Raw genomic sequence first — 17,911 nt, forward strand, 5'->3', positions numbered from 1 at the left:
TTCCCAAGGGGTTGTTGGCCAGTAATTTTTAAAATTTCAGTATTACTTTTTAAAACCAATACCAATTAATCTAATGGGAGAAGGCTTCCCAAACTTAAATGTCCATTCTAGTCACTTGGAGGATCTTGTTAAATTGAAGATTCTGATTTAGTAGGTCTGACGTTGATTCTGGAAATTCTGCATTTCAGACAAATTTCTAGGTGATGCCAATGCTTCTGGTCCATGTGAAAGGTTTAGGAGGCAAAAGGGTGAGAAAGAAGAAAAGTAGACCAGGAAATTTAAAGTGGTATTTCTGTGCTCCCGGGCAGAACTCACCAAACCCAAGATGGCGGGAGGTGAGTGCGCATGTGGGCTTCCTGGCAGGCAGTTTTTAAGGATGGAAGTCAGGTGACGCCTGGAAGGGGCGGTTCATTAGTTCTGGAAGTCAGGTTGGGAGGGGCGACACAGCCTCCGCAGCTCCAGTTGCAGTGCCCTTCTCCGTTCCCCCGACCTAACACCATGTACCACACTTTGAGTAGAAAAGTCAGAGAGGAAAGGAAGGGCTCTCACTTAAATGGATAGCTCAACTTCCATTGCCTCTACTTGCTTTGGAAAGTGATGTGGCAAGGGAGAAAGATTTGACTAATGGCTGCAAATGCATTCCCTTTTTCTGACTCTTAATTTTTTCAGATAAACAGCCATGCTTAAAAGAATTAAAGAAGACTAGCACTTCCCTAAGATGCTCCTAAGGCCCTTTCCTGGAATGATATTACTCTCGACCTTCCCCCAGCCTTTATGGTTTATCTCAGTATTACATATTGGGAAGGGGAAATAAAAGATGAACCCCAATAATCTTCTCCTCTTCATTTTCATGCCCTTGTGTAATCCCTTCCTCTTGGGTGTGAACTGGACTTATTGACTGACTTCTAACAAAGAGAATATGACAGAAGTGATGGAATGTCACTTCCATGATAATGTTATAAAAAGATTGTGACTTCCTTATTGGGCACATGCTCTCTCTCAGGTCACTTGCACTGGGGGATTCAAACTGCCATTTTGTGAGCAGCCCCAAGGGGAGGACCACATGATACAGCAGGAAACAGGCTCTGAGTTCAAAACCCCACAATGCGAGTGAGTTTTGGAAGAAATCCTGCCATTCCAGTCCAGTCTAGAAATGACTGCTGCCCCAGCCAACAGCTTGACTGCAACTTCAAGAGAGACCCCGAGCCAGAGGCACCCAGCTATGAAGCTCCTGGATCCTTTGACCCAAGAAACTGAGATAATGAATATGAGTTGTTTTATCGCTAAATTATGGGGATAATTTGCTGCGTATCAAATGATGCAGATGCCAGACACTTGGGGAATGTACTTAAAATATCCCGCTGGCCTATACAATTAATATAACCAGAGAAAAAGGGAAGCAGAGTTTCTGGCTGGGTTGGCAGTTTGGCCTGAGCAACTGCAATGGTTGGCTTAACGTGACACATTCATTCCCATATTTGCTCTTAGACCTTTGGACATTTTTTTTATTTTACGTGTAACTCACGGGTGTCTGAATCTGAAACTCAGCTTAACCTTTGTAGCTATAAACTGACCATACTGTCTAATCATCGTGCCTTGGGAGAGAAGAAAACTGTCATGAAATCAACATATCTCAAGTTGCTAAAACCTCCCATTGAACCGGACTGGATGGTTCTTTTCCTCTGCCTCATTTCTGCTCTCAATAGCTGGATCTCTTGACTACAAGAAAACCACCTTGGAGTATATGAAGGTATTAGAGGCTGGGAAAACACTGGTCCCTTTGTTACCAACAGTCTAGAGCATTTGGGTGTGTGTGAGGTGGTGATGGGGTGAACCCTGCAAAGTTGGGCGGGCTTTGTGTTCTCTCCAACTCAGAGTGATTTCTGATTGTCTGAAAGTTGTGCGAAACAGACTTGTTAGGACGTTTTAATGACGTTCCTCGGCATCAGGCTTGTCGCTCCCCTGGAGCCCGGCAGCCCGGGGCATCCTGGAGGAAGGCGACCTCCCGCGGGTCGCAACTTCCCGCCGCGAGAGGAGCGCGGGGGTGTGCGGGGCGGGGCGGGGCGGGACGGGGGCGGGGCCGGCCGCACTCGCTCCCTCCCTCGCTCCCCTCCCCCGCGCTCTCCCCACCCACTTCCCTCTTTCCGCCCGGCTGCCCGGCGGCGCGACCTCACCGGGTAGTGACGAGTCGGGAGAAACCCGCCGCCGCCGCCTCTGCGGGAGGAGCGATGCCCGGGCCCCATTGCGTCCCGAGCCCGCCCCCGGCCGCCCGCGGCTCCACGGGCCGGCGGCGGGAGTGAGCGGGAGCCGGAGGGCGAGGAGCCGCCGCCCGGCCCGCGATGTCACCATTGTTCAGCTGGGTGGCCAAGGTAGGCGGCGTCGGGGCAGCGCCGGTTACGGTTGCGGATGGCCCCTGCAGTGCCCGCGCCCGGCGGGCGCAGTTCTGGAGACTTTGGTCGCCGTCGGGCCGGGGCTGGGCCAGGCCCGGGTCCGGGAGGGACGGGTGGCGGCCGCGGCGTTGGGATCTGACCGTGGGGCGCTCCTAGCCCGGGTACCCAGCCCCGCGAGCGGTCAGCGCGGCTCCGGTCGGTTTGCAGAGTAGTTTTCATTCATTAGTATTTCAGCCCGGTGGGGTGAACCGGGAAGGCGGCATTACGCCCATTATACAGGTGGGGAGACATCACGCCCATTATACAGGTGGGGAGAATGAGGCTCGACACCCAGACCCAGGTGTTGTGGCTTGACGGGGGCGGCGTCTCCGGCCCCCTCAGCCCCCACACGCTCCCAGTTCCCCATTTGGTGTTTTTAGGGTGACGGTTGCTCGTGTGTCGTCCTTATTGATACAAGTTTGTGCTTGGTTGTCTGGGATGGTTCGCTGAGGATTCTTAAAGGCTACCGCAGGTGTCTTTTGTTTTTAACCTCTTGGTTTCAAAGGACAAGTTCTGTGTTCTGAGGTTTAAATATAAGGTCTTTAATTTCTATTCCCTAAAGTTTTATTTTCAAAACATTCAGAATAACCGAGGATTTCCAGTCGAGGCCAGTGTCACTGTTTCTAACACGAAGGGATTTCCAGAGTTGCCCTCAGCTTGAGAACAGTGATAGAATTATTTTTGTACTCTCTGGTAGTGCCTGTGTTTGTTTTTTGAATTCTGTCTCACTCTGAAAGTGCTGGACTCGCTGCTTTTTACTGCTCTATCTCACCTGCAGGCATCTAACTCCTACCCCAGGGACTTAACACCCTGGCTGGTCCCTCCTGGGGTTTATGCCCTGTGTATGGCAGAGAGAGCCCATTAGCTACTCTGTGACCCTTTATAATAATAATCTAAAAAATAGTCAGGTGGTTAATGCATCTCTTGTTAATGATGCAATGCTCTTAGAATGTTATTTTTTTTAGTAACTTTTATGAAGACCTTATTGTGAGACAGATATGACTTCGCTTATAATTTCAGTGATAAGAAAATGGAGACAAATCAGATCACATTAGCGTTTAGATAGGTATTGCCTAATAACATTCTCTTTGAATCCTCCCCAGAATCTTGACTTCCCCAAACACAGTTGGTAGCAAAGTGAAGTAACTTTCAAAAAAAGTTTTGTCATTATCGAGTAGTTTTGTGCTAAAGAAAAATTGGTCATGTCCAGATTTCCTGTTTTGACGTGATGGCTATTAAGGTTTTATAAATAACTCGAAATTTTAAAAAAGATGTAATGATGTAATGTTGTTTAATAATTTTAGGTGTGTTGTCCAATTATATTATACTTATTCTGAGTTGAGGATTTTTAATCTGCCTCACACTGTAAGGCCAAAGAGAGAAAAAAACAAATTGACACTCATTATTTTATTTCAAAATGAAGAAGTAAATCTGTTTTGTAGTTTTATTTGCTTTTCCAAAACATAATTAAGAAGATGCTCTGCACTGTAGGAGTGAGATGGAGTTGTGTTTAACTTGGTCTACTGAGGTGATGGTGAAAACTTTAGACCAAAACTGTATTTCACCAAACATGAGGGGCCCCAACAAAGATTGTCAGCCTTCTCTAAGTAGCGATTTTTGTAAAGTTTGTGTATCTGAATTGGATGTTGATAAATTGACTTAGAATTTGAATCACGTTATTCCAAAGTTATTTTAACTGCAGAACAAAAATCCCTTCTATGAAATGTTTTTGGAACAAATTTATATATAGCTGTCAGCCTGACATTTAAAAATGTAGTTCATTGCTTTAAAATTTCTTTTCATCTAGGTGGTACAGCTATTATAAACTGTATCCTGAAATGGAATAATTTACATCGGCAGTAGTAGTCTGTGAGAGATTTTAGAATATGAGATTATTCTTTGAAAGCTCATTTCATGGGGGTTATAGATGATAATGAAGTTCTATGGGACCTATTTGGTTTACGGTTAAGAAGCAAGTTATTAACACTCTTTACCTTGTTAACTAGAGAATGTTTTAAAGACAGAGTCAAGAGGCAAAGATAAGATATAACGTTTATAATCTCAAAGTGCATTGATACTTGATTTTAGAAATCCCCTTCAAGAATCACAAACCCAGTGGACACACAAATGCTTGCATGTCAAATTATGCAGCTGATTTTTCGTTCTCAGTTTGACCTTTGCAAACTACAGCTCAACACGGGGTAGGAAAGAAGAGAGTGGGTCGTGTTGATGCTGATTGATACCTGAGCATTATTTATTTTTCCTGGATGATGCCTTAATGTTATGTGACTATTGAATATGCCGAGTGAGTAATTTCATGGTTTAAGAATGAAGCTAAAACAGGGAAGGGTTTTATTTCAAAGAGTTTATCTTTTAAAAAATCAGTTGAAATGTGATTTTTTATTTTTAATGAACATGATCTGGAACATAAGAGTAGCTTTACATTACATTTCAAATGGGGCCCAGCTTTATAGAGTTGTGATTTCCTAATTAGTCTTTCCCTGGGGCACTTGATTTTTCACTTAGGTTATAATAAAAATTAATTTCTGGAGCTCTGTGATTTTCATACTAAACTCAAAGACGTCCCCAAAAACCTGGCGCTTTGGAATATTTCTATTGATTGTTTCTAAGCCTCTGTGTCTATCAGGGAAGACTGGAAAACTATAGCAGGACTGGCAGATGACTTTCTGAATTTACTTAAATTTGGACCTGCCTGTAAACATGATTAAGATCGCTAGTTTTTCAAATTAATATGTATTAACTATGTATGTCAGGTTATCAGATAAAATGAAAAATGAAACTTAAATACAACCACAACTTGTGTGTTCTCAGATCCAAGTGCAGTTCCATAGAGTTTATGCCAGGAATTAAGCTATTTTTCATAGTTCGGGTATTTATGCCACGGACATTTATTACATATCTTCTGTGTACTGATCATCATTTATACCCTGGAGATATTGGTTTACTTTGCATAATAGGCTTATCCTTTAAGAAGTATGTCCATTGAAGCTTTGTAAACACATTTAAAAAAAAATAAACAAAGATGCATTAGGGAAGGAATCCTTTTCTAGAACAAGTGATTGATCACTGATCAATATTTTATGTAAATCAGATGTTCCATATTTTGGCCTTCTCTACAATGTAGAATTAATGCTTTTCTTCATTCTGCAAGTCATTTAACTGATTTGCTCAACAAAGATTAAGTGAGCACCTTCTTTGTACCAGGTATTGTTTTAATACTTGGGGATTTAGCAACTAACAAGACGTCTCATCCCTGCTTTTATGGAACTCACATTCTAAACAGGAAAACTTCATAAAGAAGCAAAGCATAGGTGAAGAAGGTAATTCCAGTGGTGGTAAGTGCTATGAAGAAGAAAGTAAGCAATGTGGTTTGGTAGAGCACTCTACCCTCCTCCTCTAGAGTGGGTATAGTCAGGAGGTATGAGACCCTGAGACCTGACGGCTCTGAACATGTTCCAGGTTTAGGCAGCTGCAGGGAACAAGGCCTGGAGGTGGGAATGCTAAAGCAGGAAGAAGGTGAGTGCAGTGAATGGGACCATGAGGTCATGGCCACTTATGGCCCTATAGGTACTGTACATGGTGGTTTGGATTTTCGTTTAAATGCAGTGGGAAGTCCTTAAGAGGATATTAAAGAGTGGATTGCTGATGTGTATTGTGGATGGAAGTGGGGAGACCACTTAGGCTGTTGTGTTTCAGGCTGAGGGGATGATGGTTGCTTGAACTTAGGTAGCAGAGATGGGGAGAGGATGCCGCGGACACCAGTGGAACGATCGTTCTTTACGTTCTGGAGGGATGTGACCCAGAGGCTTTGCTATGTTTTTGTCTGAGATGGGTGCAAATGACCCAGTAACTAATTGGATTTTGTATGTTGAGTACAAATGCAACTTGTCCTTTGGTCAGCTGCTTCCAGCCATGGCTTTCAGGTCCAGGTGCAGTTGTAGCCTGATCCTGGGCTTATTTATTTACCACTCAGGCTTCCTGCAGATTGTTCCAGCCCGCCTTGGGTGCCTCTTACCAGGTGACTTGCCCTTCTGTTTACTAGCAGGCAGCAGGCTTCCTATGAGGTGTGAGTCTGTACTGCAGTATGTTTCTTCTGCTGACTTGTTTAAGTCAGTCTGATGTTGGTTTGTCCTTGAGGTGCGTCTTGGGTTAATGTGGTGGATATAAAAAACATAAAAAAAAAAAAAAAAAGAAATAAACTTAAAAAAATTTTTCTTCTATAAACTGATTATGTATAGTGAGTATATGTATGGGTTTAAATTTAATAAAGAGGGAAGAACTCTTTGTTGTCATAGTCAAACCATCCCTTGAATGTGAAAAATTTGCTGCCTCTGCTAAGCAAAGCTGGTATAAACCCCACCCAGGTTCCAACAGAGTTCCTGAGGCAGCCACAGTGGCCTTTCTCTGGGAGAGCAAATAACTACCAGACCCCCATAATCCAGAATAGAACACTGAGTCCAGAAGAGACAAAGGCAAATTAAAGTTTGTTTTCCTAGACACATTCCCTAAACTAACCTTAGCCTGTGTGTACCTATGTTCTGGTCCCCCACTTAGCACTATCAAGACCTTCTCATCCTCGATCCCTTTCCTGAAGCATCTCTGATTACTTATGCATTCATTCATTATCAGTGACTGTATTACACAAGGAAGAAGATAACTTGTAAGGCATTACATAACTCCTGCCCTGTAGGAGTTCCTAGTTCCTTTGGCGGGTAGGATAGGCCAGAGGCCAGCTGGGCTGTGTCGAAGCAGCACAAACAGCGGCTCCTGAAGGTATTGTAGAAGAGTTAGTCATGGAAGGGCAGGATGTGCCAGGGTTTGGAGTAACATGCAAAGCCTGGAGGCATGTTAGAGGAAGCATAGTCACAGGTGACTGGTAGGACTGGAGGGGGAATCTGCAAAAGGTAGACTGGACAGGTGAGCAGAGGCCAGGATGTGCATGGCGTTTACACCCCTTCATAGGAGCTGGCATTTTATCCTGGGATAGTAGGGGCCCATTAGGGAACTGTAGTTGATTTTTGCCCAAACTCCTGAGCTTTGCAGTCTGTTCTGTGTGATACATTGCTGTTTTAGTCTGTAGGCTGCTGGAATGCAATATACCAGAAACAGAATGGCTTTTAAAAAGGGGAATTTATTAAGTTGCAAGTTTACAGTTCTAAGGCCATGGAAGTGTCCAAATTAAGGAATTGAGGGGAAGATACCTTAACTCCGAAGAAAGGACTGTTGAAATTTGCAATTTCTTTCTCAGCTCTGCTACCTTTCTCTCTTCATTTCATAAGGATTCTTCCAGGACATACTTCCTCTGCTCCAGAGGTCTCTGGCTACATGGGCTCTGTTGGTTCTGTTGGTTCTGGTGGCTCTAAGCTTTTTCCAAAATGGTTCCTTCTTAAAGGGCTCTAGTAAGCAACCCCACCTTGAGTGTTGGAAAACTCTAATCAAAAGTTACCACCCATGATTTGGGTGGGTCACATTTCCATGGAAGCAATAAAAAAGATTCCACTGAGCAATATTGAATGAGAATTGAAGGACATGGCATTCCTGGGGGTACATAATAGCTTCAGACAGGCATAGTTGTGTTTCAGTTTGCTAAGGCTGCAGGAATGCGATATACCAAAATAGTCTGCTTTTATAAAGGGGATTTATTAAAGTACAAGTTACAATTCTAAGGCTGTGAAAATTTCCAAATTAAGGCACCAAGAACAGGATACCTTCTTGGAGGAAAGACAGCATCTGAATTCCTCTGTCACATGGGAAGGCTCTTTGCTCATGTTGCTTTCAGCTCCTGGTTCCAGTGAACTCCTCTCTAGGCATCTGTCCTCTTAGCTTCTCTGGGGAAAACTTTAGATTTCATTTCATAGTTTAGCATCTCCACATGTCTGTCTCACTGTCGGCTCTCCAAGCATCTGAACTCTCTGCGTCTGCTTTTTTAAGGGCTTCACTAAACTAATTAAAATCCATCTAGAATAGGTGGCATCATGTCTCCTTCTGTCTCATCAAAAGGTCACACCCCCATAGTTGGGTGGGTCATCTCTCTATGGAAATCATACCATAGGTCTGCCCTCACAAGATTGGATTAGGATTAGAGCATGGCTTTTCTGGGAGTACATAACAGTTTCAAGCCAGCACACTTTGTATCACAGTTGTTTGGGTATCTTAATTCTACTCATTTGTAAACTCCATGAAGGTCGGGGCAATGTTATCTTTTGGACCAGTGTATACAAATCATGTGAGTATCTTGTTAAAAGACAGCTCTGATTTAATAGGCCTGGGGTAGTTCAGTAAGTCTGCATTTCTAAGAAGCTGAAGGAAACATTGGGGTGATGCTGATGCTGCTGGTCTGGGGACCATGCTTTGAGTAGCAGGGTCCAAGAATGCAGGTGTTTTTGTTTGCACCTACCATTGGGCATAGGGGTCACTAATATTTTTTGGAACAGATATCACTATTTCAGATTGATTACTTGTATCTTCTAGGAAGATAATAATGGAATTAGTGTCCCATGAAATAACACTTAAAAAAATCAATAATGCCCTTGAAACTGGATGTTTGGGGACAGGAGTGGAAGAGAAAATTTGCACTGCGTACTCTTGCACCTTTAAAAAAAAAATGTGAACTTTTTACGTATTAGCTGTTCAGTTTATCAAATGAAAAGATCACCTTTCCTCCTTTTCACTGTGTTTAAGTTAACATTAAGACAGTATAATGGAATAGGAATTTTGAAAGATAGGCTGAATTGTCCCCTTTCTTTTAAGCAGTGGAAACAATATATTAGTTCTCATGAGTTCTATTTTATAATATTTGTTGATATTAAGGAACATCTGTAAAACCTTTAGAAATAGCAAGTTTATTTGTTGTATTTATAAATTGAATCTGCACTATCTCTGATTTTTCCATTACTTTTTATTTTGTTTTTGATTTTGATTTTGCTGTTGGAAGAGTGATGAGCCAGCAGTCTACATAATTTTATTAGGTGTATAAGAAAGAGGTGATAGAAAAAGGATTTCTTTAGTTTTCAGTCACTTTAGTACTGTTTCTGCAAATTTTTTTTTTTACAATTTTTTTTATGTTTTATAATGGAATTAGACTCACAGCTCCATTCATTTAGTTTGATTGCACTTGGCTAAATCAACTTTGCTGAGCCTGTTTTTTGCGTCTATAAAATGATCATAATATTCTGTATTTTTCTTTTGATTTTTTTTTATAGAACCTGTTTTTAACATTGAATAATGTCAAAATCTGGGTAGGTAATTGTGAAGACCATCTGCAAAAGTAAACTATTTAGAACATGGTTGATGTTTTACAACAATGAGTGTTGTGGTTGTGGACACAGAGACAATAGGAAATGAGCCCAGAGAGGACACCTTTGAGGAAAATTTAATTTTAATGTGATAACATGTATGTTTACACAAGGAGCCCCTTACCTGGGGATTTGGGGGAACTTTTTAGAGTAGATGAGGGCTGAGCTAAGTCTTTAAAAAAGGAAGGTTAAGTTAGAGGTCATTGATCTGTGGTTGAATATAAAAAGGAAGACTTGTGAAGTTCTGGTCATAGTTTTCCAGCGTGCTTTGGAATCACATTTGCTTTCCAACTGGTTTGCTTATTTTTGAGAACAGTGAATTTTAACCTATGGGAGAGCACCTGTGCTGGTTTGAAAATTTTATGTACCTCAGAAAAGCCATGTTTTAATCTTTATTCAGTCTTGTGGAGGCAGTTGTTTCTTTTAATCCTAATTCAATACTGTAGGGCAGAACCTTTTCGTTAGATTATTTCCAGGGAGATATGACACACCCAGTAGTGGGTGTGACTTTTTAAATAGATGGAGATATGACTCTGTCCATTCCAGGTGGGTCTTGATTAGCTTACTGGAGTCCTTTAAACGAGGAAACATTTTAGAGAGAGGAGAGAGCTGAGTTGACAGAAACTTCAGAGCCCAGAGCTGACACAGATGCTACCACTTGCAGAGCAGAGACACGGATATTTGGAGATACTTGGAGCCCAGCAGACATTACCGTGAGATGTTAAGCAAGCCAAAACCTGGAGAGAGCCAAGGGAAGCCAAGACATGAAAGCCAGCCTTACAGAAGCAAAATGAGGAACCCCCACAGGAACAGAAGCTGAAAGCAGTGGAGCCCAGCAGGGAGCAACAGATGCCAACCACATGGCTACCCAGCTGACAGAGGTGTTCTTGACCCATTGGCCTTATTTGATTTAAGGCGTATTTCCCTGGATGCCTTAGTTTGGACATTTTTCTAGGCTTGGAACTGTAAACTTGTAACTTATTGAATTCCCTTTATTTTATAAAATGGTTTTTAACCATTCCAATTCTGTTATATTGCTTTCTAGAAGCATACAAACTAGTACAGCGCCTTACCTTAAATAAATTACTTGAATTTGGTGGGGGGCAGGGTGCACATTCAGAATTAAGAATAACTCTTTCATCCCAGCATACCTTAGGGCTGTACATGCCTGTCAATGATTGTAGCTAACAAGCAGGCATTCTGCTATAGAATCTTAAATGTAATTCCATTGGCCACTTTCTAGTGAAGAAACTGAGACCCTGAGCAATGAAGTAACTTAATTTGAACATAATCACATGGCTGTTTTGTGGCAGAACTGAAACTGGAACCCAAGTTTTTGGGCACCTTGCTTGCATGTTTTAGTAATGTTGTCTCACTGATTTGTGTGTACTTTGTCTCTAAATTATTTTCCTAAGTTGCAGGTATGCCTATCTGTCAACCAGTATAATGTCTTTCAAAATACTTTAAACAGTCACCTGAATGCATGAAAATAAATTTCCCAGGGGATGGTACCTGTGAGGAAATGGGCAATGAAAGGAGGCATGAAGATGAGCAGTTGGTTGGGGTGGGTGGAGAGCCTTTGACATGTGAAGGCTGTCATGAACATCTCTGCAGCCTGGAGGACTGACTAGTTGTGTGAACTGTGTGCTGGAAGAAATCATGGTCCAAGGTTTGAAGAAAGTGGAAGTTGCCAAAGTCCTGTGTGGTGAAATAGCTCCGTAGGACTGGGCTGCAATGATCTGCTGATTCACTTAGTGCTCCTCTTCTCAGGGAGGTGTTCCATGGGAGATGGGGTAGATGTGCTTAATGTAGCTCTTCTCTGCTAATATGGGCAATTGAGTTTGCTCAGAAAAACATCACTGGTAAAGGGGGCTTAATAGGAGGGAAAACTACATTAGCATTAATACAGCCATGGAAGGAAAGAGATGACTACATTTTTGAGCACTTAATATGGGCCAGCTGTCGTGCTGGGACTAGTTAGTCAAAGTCCATAATTTATTTAATTCTTGAAATAATTGGGGGTGGGGTAGGTAGTATTATTTCCTCCTCCCATCTCTTTTTGTGAAGGGAATCGGAAGAAACTAATGTTCAGAGAGGTTAAACTCTCTGAATTTCATGGTATTCTTGACTAGTTAGGGAACAAAACAGGGAATAAGAGACAAATTGCCAGTAGAATGATTGAAGGTAGGTCAGCATTGGGTGGGGGACAGGGGGTGATGGGGTGGCATCTAGGGGCAATTAAATGATAGGCCAAAAGAGATCAGTTTTGAGATGGCCACTAGCCTCGATTTTTATTCTCTTGTTGACTTGTGTGGTGGACTTTAGAGCGTTATCACCTGTATTGGGTTGAAGGGTTCCCCAAATTCATGACCCCCTGGAACCTCAGATATGACCTTGTCTGGAAATAGAATCTTTGCAGTTGTAATTAGTTAAGATGAAGCCATGCTGCATTAGTGTGGGGTTCTCAGAGCTGTGTGGAGGCACTTAGGAAAGAAGGCCGAGTGGCAGTGGAGACAGAGATTGGAGTGATGCAGCTACAAGGCAAGGAATGTCAGAAGTGGTGGGTAGCCACCAGAGGGAGGCAAGAATGGATTCTTCTGTAGAGTTTTCAGAAAAAGCGTAGTTCTGCTGACACCTTGATTTCAGACTTCTAGCCTCCAGAACTGTGACAGAATGAATTTCTGTTGTTTTTGCCGCTCAGTTTTGATATTTTGTAATGGCAGCCCAAGGAAACTGTACATCGTCTATGGCTTTATGGTTAGCTTACCTGGAAAATCCTCTTTACGTTAAGAGTCCTTTCAGAGACACCTGTTGTGATGGGTGTTTTCTCCAGCCTATGACAGTACTCTGAACAGGCAGCTAAAATACCTGGGTTAAAGGCCCAGGTTTGTCCTGTGTTAAGGTGACCAACCTTTCTAGCCTGGGAATGATGATCATTGCCTTATCCATCATGGGTAGTCTTGTTTGGCAGTCAACTAGGATGACATGAGTAAGTGTAATCTATAAAGCACTCTTTAGGATGAGCTTTTTTAGGCAATGGGGTATTGCCATGTTTCCATTAAATTTCTTGGCCTCAAGGAAGTTGTGTTTCCTTGAGCCTCAGTCCTTGATCTATAAAATGAGATTTTGAATGACAGCTGAAATCATTCTCAATTTTGAATCTGTTTCTCTGGGACTGCAAGTCAGGTCAAGCAGTTTTAGATTGCCTTACTCAAATAAGAAAAAGATAGTCCATGGAGCCATTGGCCTAGAACAGATCCTCTCTCCACCTCTTACCAGTGAAGGCATGACTTCAGGCTTCTCCCTAAACCTTAGTGTGAATGCATTCATCTGTAAGCAGGCTTCCACCAGAGTGTTGAGGATTTATCCACATGACATGCTTAGAACAGTACCTGGCCCTGAGTAAGCACTTAGTAAGCATGAGGCATCACCATCATTGCTACATTGAATATAAGGATGAAAGGGACCTTTGCAGTTATCTAGTTTCATTCTCTCTCTTTTTTTTTTTTACATGGGCAGGCACTGGGAATCGAATCTGGGTCCTCGGGCTTGGCAGGCAAGCATTCTTACCTGCTGAGCCACCGTGGCCCGCCCATTCTCTTTTTTTAAAAACTTAAAAAGAAGAAACAAAAACACAAGACTTTGAGAGGTGAGATTGCTTTCCCAGAGCCACAGCTGAGATTAAAAGGAACTCTTCTGATTCAGTCCGGTGTTCTTTGCATCACCCAGTGTTACCATAATATCTAGATTCTCTTTGTTGTTTTATTACATTCTGTGTGAATTAAACATAAACCCTGGCTCACTTGTACAGAACCACAGCAAAATTCTTTCATTAGGCCACAGATAATTCAATTCAAATAAGGAAAAAATGGGACAGAGAGAATTATACTGGCCTTTGCCACCAGCAGCCTGTGTGACATTGCCCAAGGTCACAGCTCTGAGCCTGGATTTCTCTTCTCCTAAAGTAGGGTAGGGAGGGGTAGCTTGCCTGTTTCTGAACTCCTCAAAATACTGTGAAGAATTTCTTCACTGCAGAGGCTGTTAAACTCCAGAAAACAGTTTGCCGACCAAAGATGCAGATTCTCCAATTTTGGAAAACTTTAAAAATAGGCAGAAAGTATATTTGTTTAGAAGGGTTTATAATTGTAGGCCTGCCCAAGGCAGAGAATCAACCAAAAAGTTTTTTGGGAAAGATCTTTTTACAGGGTGGATCCAAAGGAAATCAGTCATTAGGTGAAAATAATCAGTAAGATCTTTAAGACAGTATTTACATAGAGATATTTACACAGGTCTATTGTGAAGGTCTCTATTGTTTCAGACTTTTTCTTTTTTTTTTAACATGTAAGTTTCCAAATTTAAACTATTAGAGATTTAATTGTGAAATTTTACTTTAGAGACACCAAATCAAAAGCCTTTTTATGAGTAATGAGTTTGTGGCTTTCTGCATACTGATTATTAATAAATTAATCATATAATAAGCATGAAATGTAGCTAATACATTTCCCATGGTGACAATCTCTTACAGTTTCAGATAAAACCATGCTACCTAGTTTCCAGGAGAATGGAAGGGGTTCTCCTACCATTTGTAAAAATATATGAATGTAATACATAGGAATAATATTACATTGGAGTTTGGTGTATGACAGCCCTTTGAGTCAGTGCTGCCCAATTTTGGTGTAGCTGAAAGAACATCTGCCAAGATTTGGAGTGCCTGATTTTGTGTGTAATTCAGCTAAGATTGTGATCTCTAGGCTTTTTCCCCCCAGGGAAGACAGCTTGATGTACCAGACCACCAGAGCATCTAACTCTGTATTAGCTGCTATGCAGTCGCCCTTTGAGAGAGTGGTGTGGTATGTAAGAGGCCCAGCGACTTCTTCAAGTTTAGTGTTGATCACGCTGTATTTATTGTGCATTTGCTCCACACCAGGCACTGGGGATGCAGGGACAACTGGGTGAGCAAAATGCTGCTGCTGTCCTCATGGAGCTCACAGTCGTGTGTGAAGATAGTTACACACTCGTCCTGGAATACAACAGGCCTGGGAGCTATAAAATCTCCAAGTAGCCCTTTGGTATATAGGGGTAATAATTTTTCAAAAGCATTAAATCTCTCTTTACAGTGTCACTGTTGTTTTAAGCAGCAAGGTTAGTCAAAACTGATTGTACACTGTTAACTTAAATAGTCTTCTCAAAAACATTATTTTTCAGTTTGGGAGTGAGATTGGGACGTGGGTATTAAGAAAGGTCTAGAATGTGCTGAATTCTTGTCCTGAAGGAGTGTGCCAATTCTAGGGGCACATTGGGTCTAGTTTTTGCTGTTAATTCTGCCTGTAAGAGCAGAGGCAGTGGAGCCCAAAAGGCCCCTCTCTAGGAGGGAAGAGGATGTCTCCCCCCAGGTACTATAGTGAGACCCCAGGGTGGGTATCCTTCATGCCTACATAGTACCTGCTGCTAAGCTCTTGAGTCTAAGAGAAAATCCCCCCAAGTCACTGGAAATGTTGGCACTGGCTGCTCTTCTAATTTTTTTTTTTTTTTTTTAACTTACTGGCCTTAGAGGTTTAAGTGTAATAAGAAAATTTCATCCCAATTAAAGGCAAATCAGAGAGGCCTGTGTAGTCTAGGAAAGAGGCCTGAATGGGAGGTCAGATTCCGCCCAGCCTGGTTCTGTGACCGGATGCCAGTCGTCCCAGGCCCACTAGGTTTCCTTTCCTGATCTGTAAAATGAATAGGCTGAATAAGTGATGAGAGGGCCCCACCCAGGGTTAGAGGCCTGTAGATTGCAGATGATGAAAACATTCCAAATGGAAGAAGTTGCATGAGCAAATGCATGGAGGTGGAAATCCTAATGAGCAGAGGCCCGAGACAGTTGAGTGAAAATGAGTGAAATCCCTTTGGTCACTGAATAGGAAGCTTGCAGGGGAGCCAAGTGAAATAAGGCAGGAAGAGTTGGTTGGAGCTCCATCCTGGAGGATCCTGAGGGTCAGCCTGGGGTGTTGGTGTTTCATTAGAGATTGGTGGGGAGCTCTAGAAGGTTTGGGAGCAGGTGGCTGATGCCATTAGAGCTGCGCCTCAGGGAGATGGGCTCTCACTGGAGAGGGGTGGATGGGGAGGGGTGAGGCCAGGATGCAGATGGGGGATTCTTGCAGTTTTGCCGAGTTAAAGTGCAATGTGATTGAGGCTTTGGGGTTCCACTTTGATGGCTGATTGAAAGATGAACCTGGTCACTGGGAGGGCATTTGGGGAAACAAGGAAATAAGGACTTATTTTATGATAAAGAGGTTGAGCTTGGTTTCAGATGCTTTGAGGTTAAGGTATTTGAAGTCTAGGTTCTTCAGATCGATTCTCTAACGAGATGATTGGAAGTTTGAATCATTTAAGAAAGATTTCAGAGCTAGAGATGTAGATTAAGAAATTATCTTCGTAGGCCTTGTGGGAGTAGATTAGATCCTGGGGGCGGGGAGTGAGACAGAAGAGAGAAAAGGAGAGCACTGTAAAGAGTCTTCCCAGGGTGTCGATGAAATGGAAATGTGTTTTATCAGATACACTCTCAATGAGATCACTGCATTTGTCAGATTATTGCCCCATTCTTCCCCTAAGGGCTTGCCTTTATTTATTTATTTTCTTCTTGTCCTTGTAAATCAAGATAAAGTCACACTTTTGAAAGTGTGCTTACGATTCAGAGAGCCACATGGTGGGTAGAATTCTTGTTTGTTGATCTTGACGGGGTGATAAAAGTTCAGTTTCAGTGAGTAGCTGCAGAGCTTGAAGCTTCACAGCCCACATTAGCCATTCCTTTGGTGGGGAAAAAACAGCAAAGCTTTGAACGTATTCCCAGCAGCAGCTCTTGGCTGGTATAGCCAGAGTCCTTTATCTCTTGGCAGGCTGGGTTTCAGTGCTGGTTTTCTAGGAATGTTTCTGATTGTAAAATATCTGATCTTGTGAAGATGACGTCAGTACTCTGTACTCCCCAGGTACAGGGAAGCCTGTGTGGGAAGAGTAGGAACTAACTGTGCTTTCATACTCCCAGATAAGAGTCTGTGAGCCATTAAGGTGGGAAGCAGATTCTAGGTGCCTGTTCTAGTTTGCTAGTGGCTGGAATGCAATATACCAGAAACAGAATGGCTTTTAAAAAGAGGAATTTAATAAGTTGCTAGTTTACAGTTCTAAGGCTGAGAAAATGTCCCAATTAAAGCAAATCTATAGAAGTCTATAGAAGGCATCCAGGGAGAGATACCTTGGTTCAAAAAGGCTGATGAAGTTCGGGGTCTCTCTCTCTCAAGTGAGAAGGCACATGGCGAACACAGTCAGGGTTCCTCTCTCATCTGGCAAGGGCACATGGCAAATATGGCATCATCTGCTTGCATTCTCTCATGGCTCCCTGTTTCATGAAGCTCCCCAGGAGGCGTTTTCCTTCTTCATCTCTGAAGGTTGCTGACTGGTGGACTCTGCTTCATGGTGCTACAGCATTCTCTGCTCTCTCTGAATCTCCAATCTCCAAAATGTTTCCTCTTTTATAGGACTTCAGAAACTAATCAAGACCCACCGCAAATGGGTGGAGACATGTTGTAACCTAATCCAGTTTAACAACCACTCTTGATTAAATCACATCATCTCCAGGGAGATGATCTGATTACAGTTTCAAACATACAGTATTGAATAGGGATTATTCTGCCTTTATGAAATGGGATTTAGATTAAAACATGGCTTTTCTAGGGGACATACATCCTTCCAAACCAGCACAGTGCCTGTCTTTAAAGAAGGTCCTGGACTCTTTGAATTGAAGTCTGACTTCTGAGCCATCTGCAGACATTCACACTATCCTGTAATTGAAATTTCTCCATAAGAAACAGTTGTGACTGGTCTGTCTCAAAAAGTCTACACCACTCTACCTAGCTCTATTTGAAAGAAAGATTTTTATAGTCTAAGCAGAAATGTTATTCACTTTCTGTTTCACCTTCTTTTCCTTCCTATTTGCGAGACACATTTTCGAAGGCAGCTGACATGTTTCCAGGTCCTCCTTTCTAAGTCAGAAGCCTGCAAGTACCTCCTAGCCTCCCAGTCTCCATTACTGGGGTTGCAGCACCATGTGACCTTTTTTGGCTGTAGCTTTTAAAGTATTCCTAAAACCAGAAACGAAGCTACTTCTGGGGTTGATCAGCATGAAGGACT

At 42.5% G+C, this 17,911-nt stretch overlaps 1 protein-coding gene across 3 annotated transcripts in view; it reads left to right on the top strand.

Moving 5' to 3' along the window:
• Positions 1-17,911, top strand: part of TBC1D1 (TBC1 domain family member 1) — a 246,463-nt gene that overhangs the window by 78,298 nt on the left and 150,254 nt on the right. Inside the window, exon 1 of one of the 3 annotated variants that reach the window (XM_077136590.1) lies at positions 2,123-2,369. The exons of the other annotated variants lie outside the window; for them this stretch is intronic. Within the exon in view, the coding sequence (XP_076992705.1) occupies positions 2,340-2,369 (30 nt within the window). The 5' untranslated portion in view covers positions 2,123-2,339. Of the gene's footprint in view, positions 1-2,122; positions 2,370-17,911 lie in introns of those variants that run through there. 3 annotated transcript variants of the gene reach the window in all.

Source organism: Tamandua tetradactyla, chromosome 19, assembly GCF_023851605.1.
Source record: "Tamandua tetradactyla isolate mTamTet1 chromosome 19, mTamTet1.pri, whole genome shotgun sequence".
In the NCBI taxonomy this organism is placed as follows: Eukaryota; Metazoa; Chordata; class Mammalia; order Pilosa; family Myrmecophagidae; genus Tamandua; species Tamandua tetradactyla.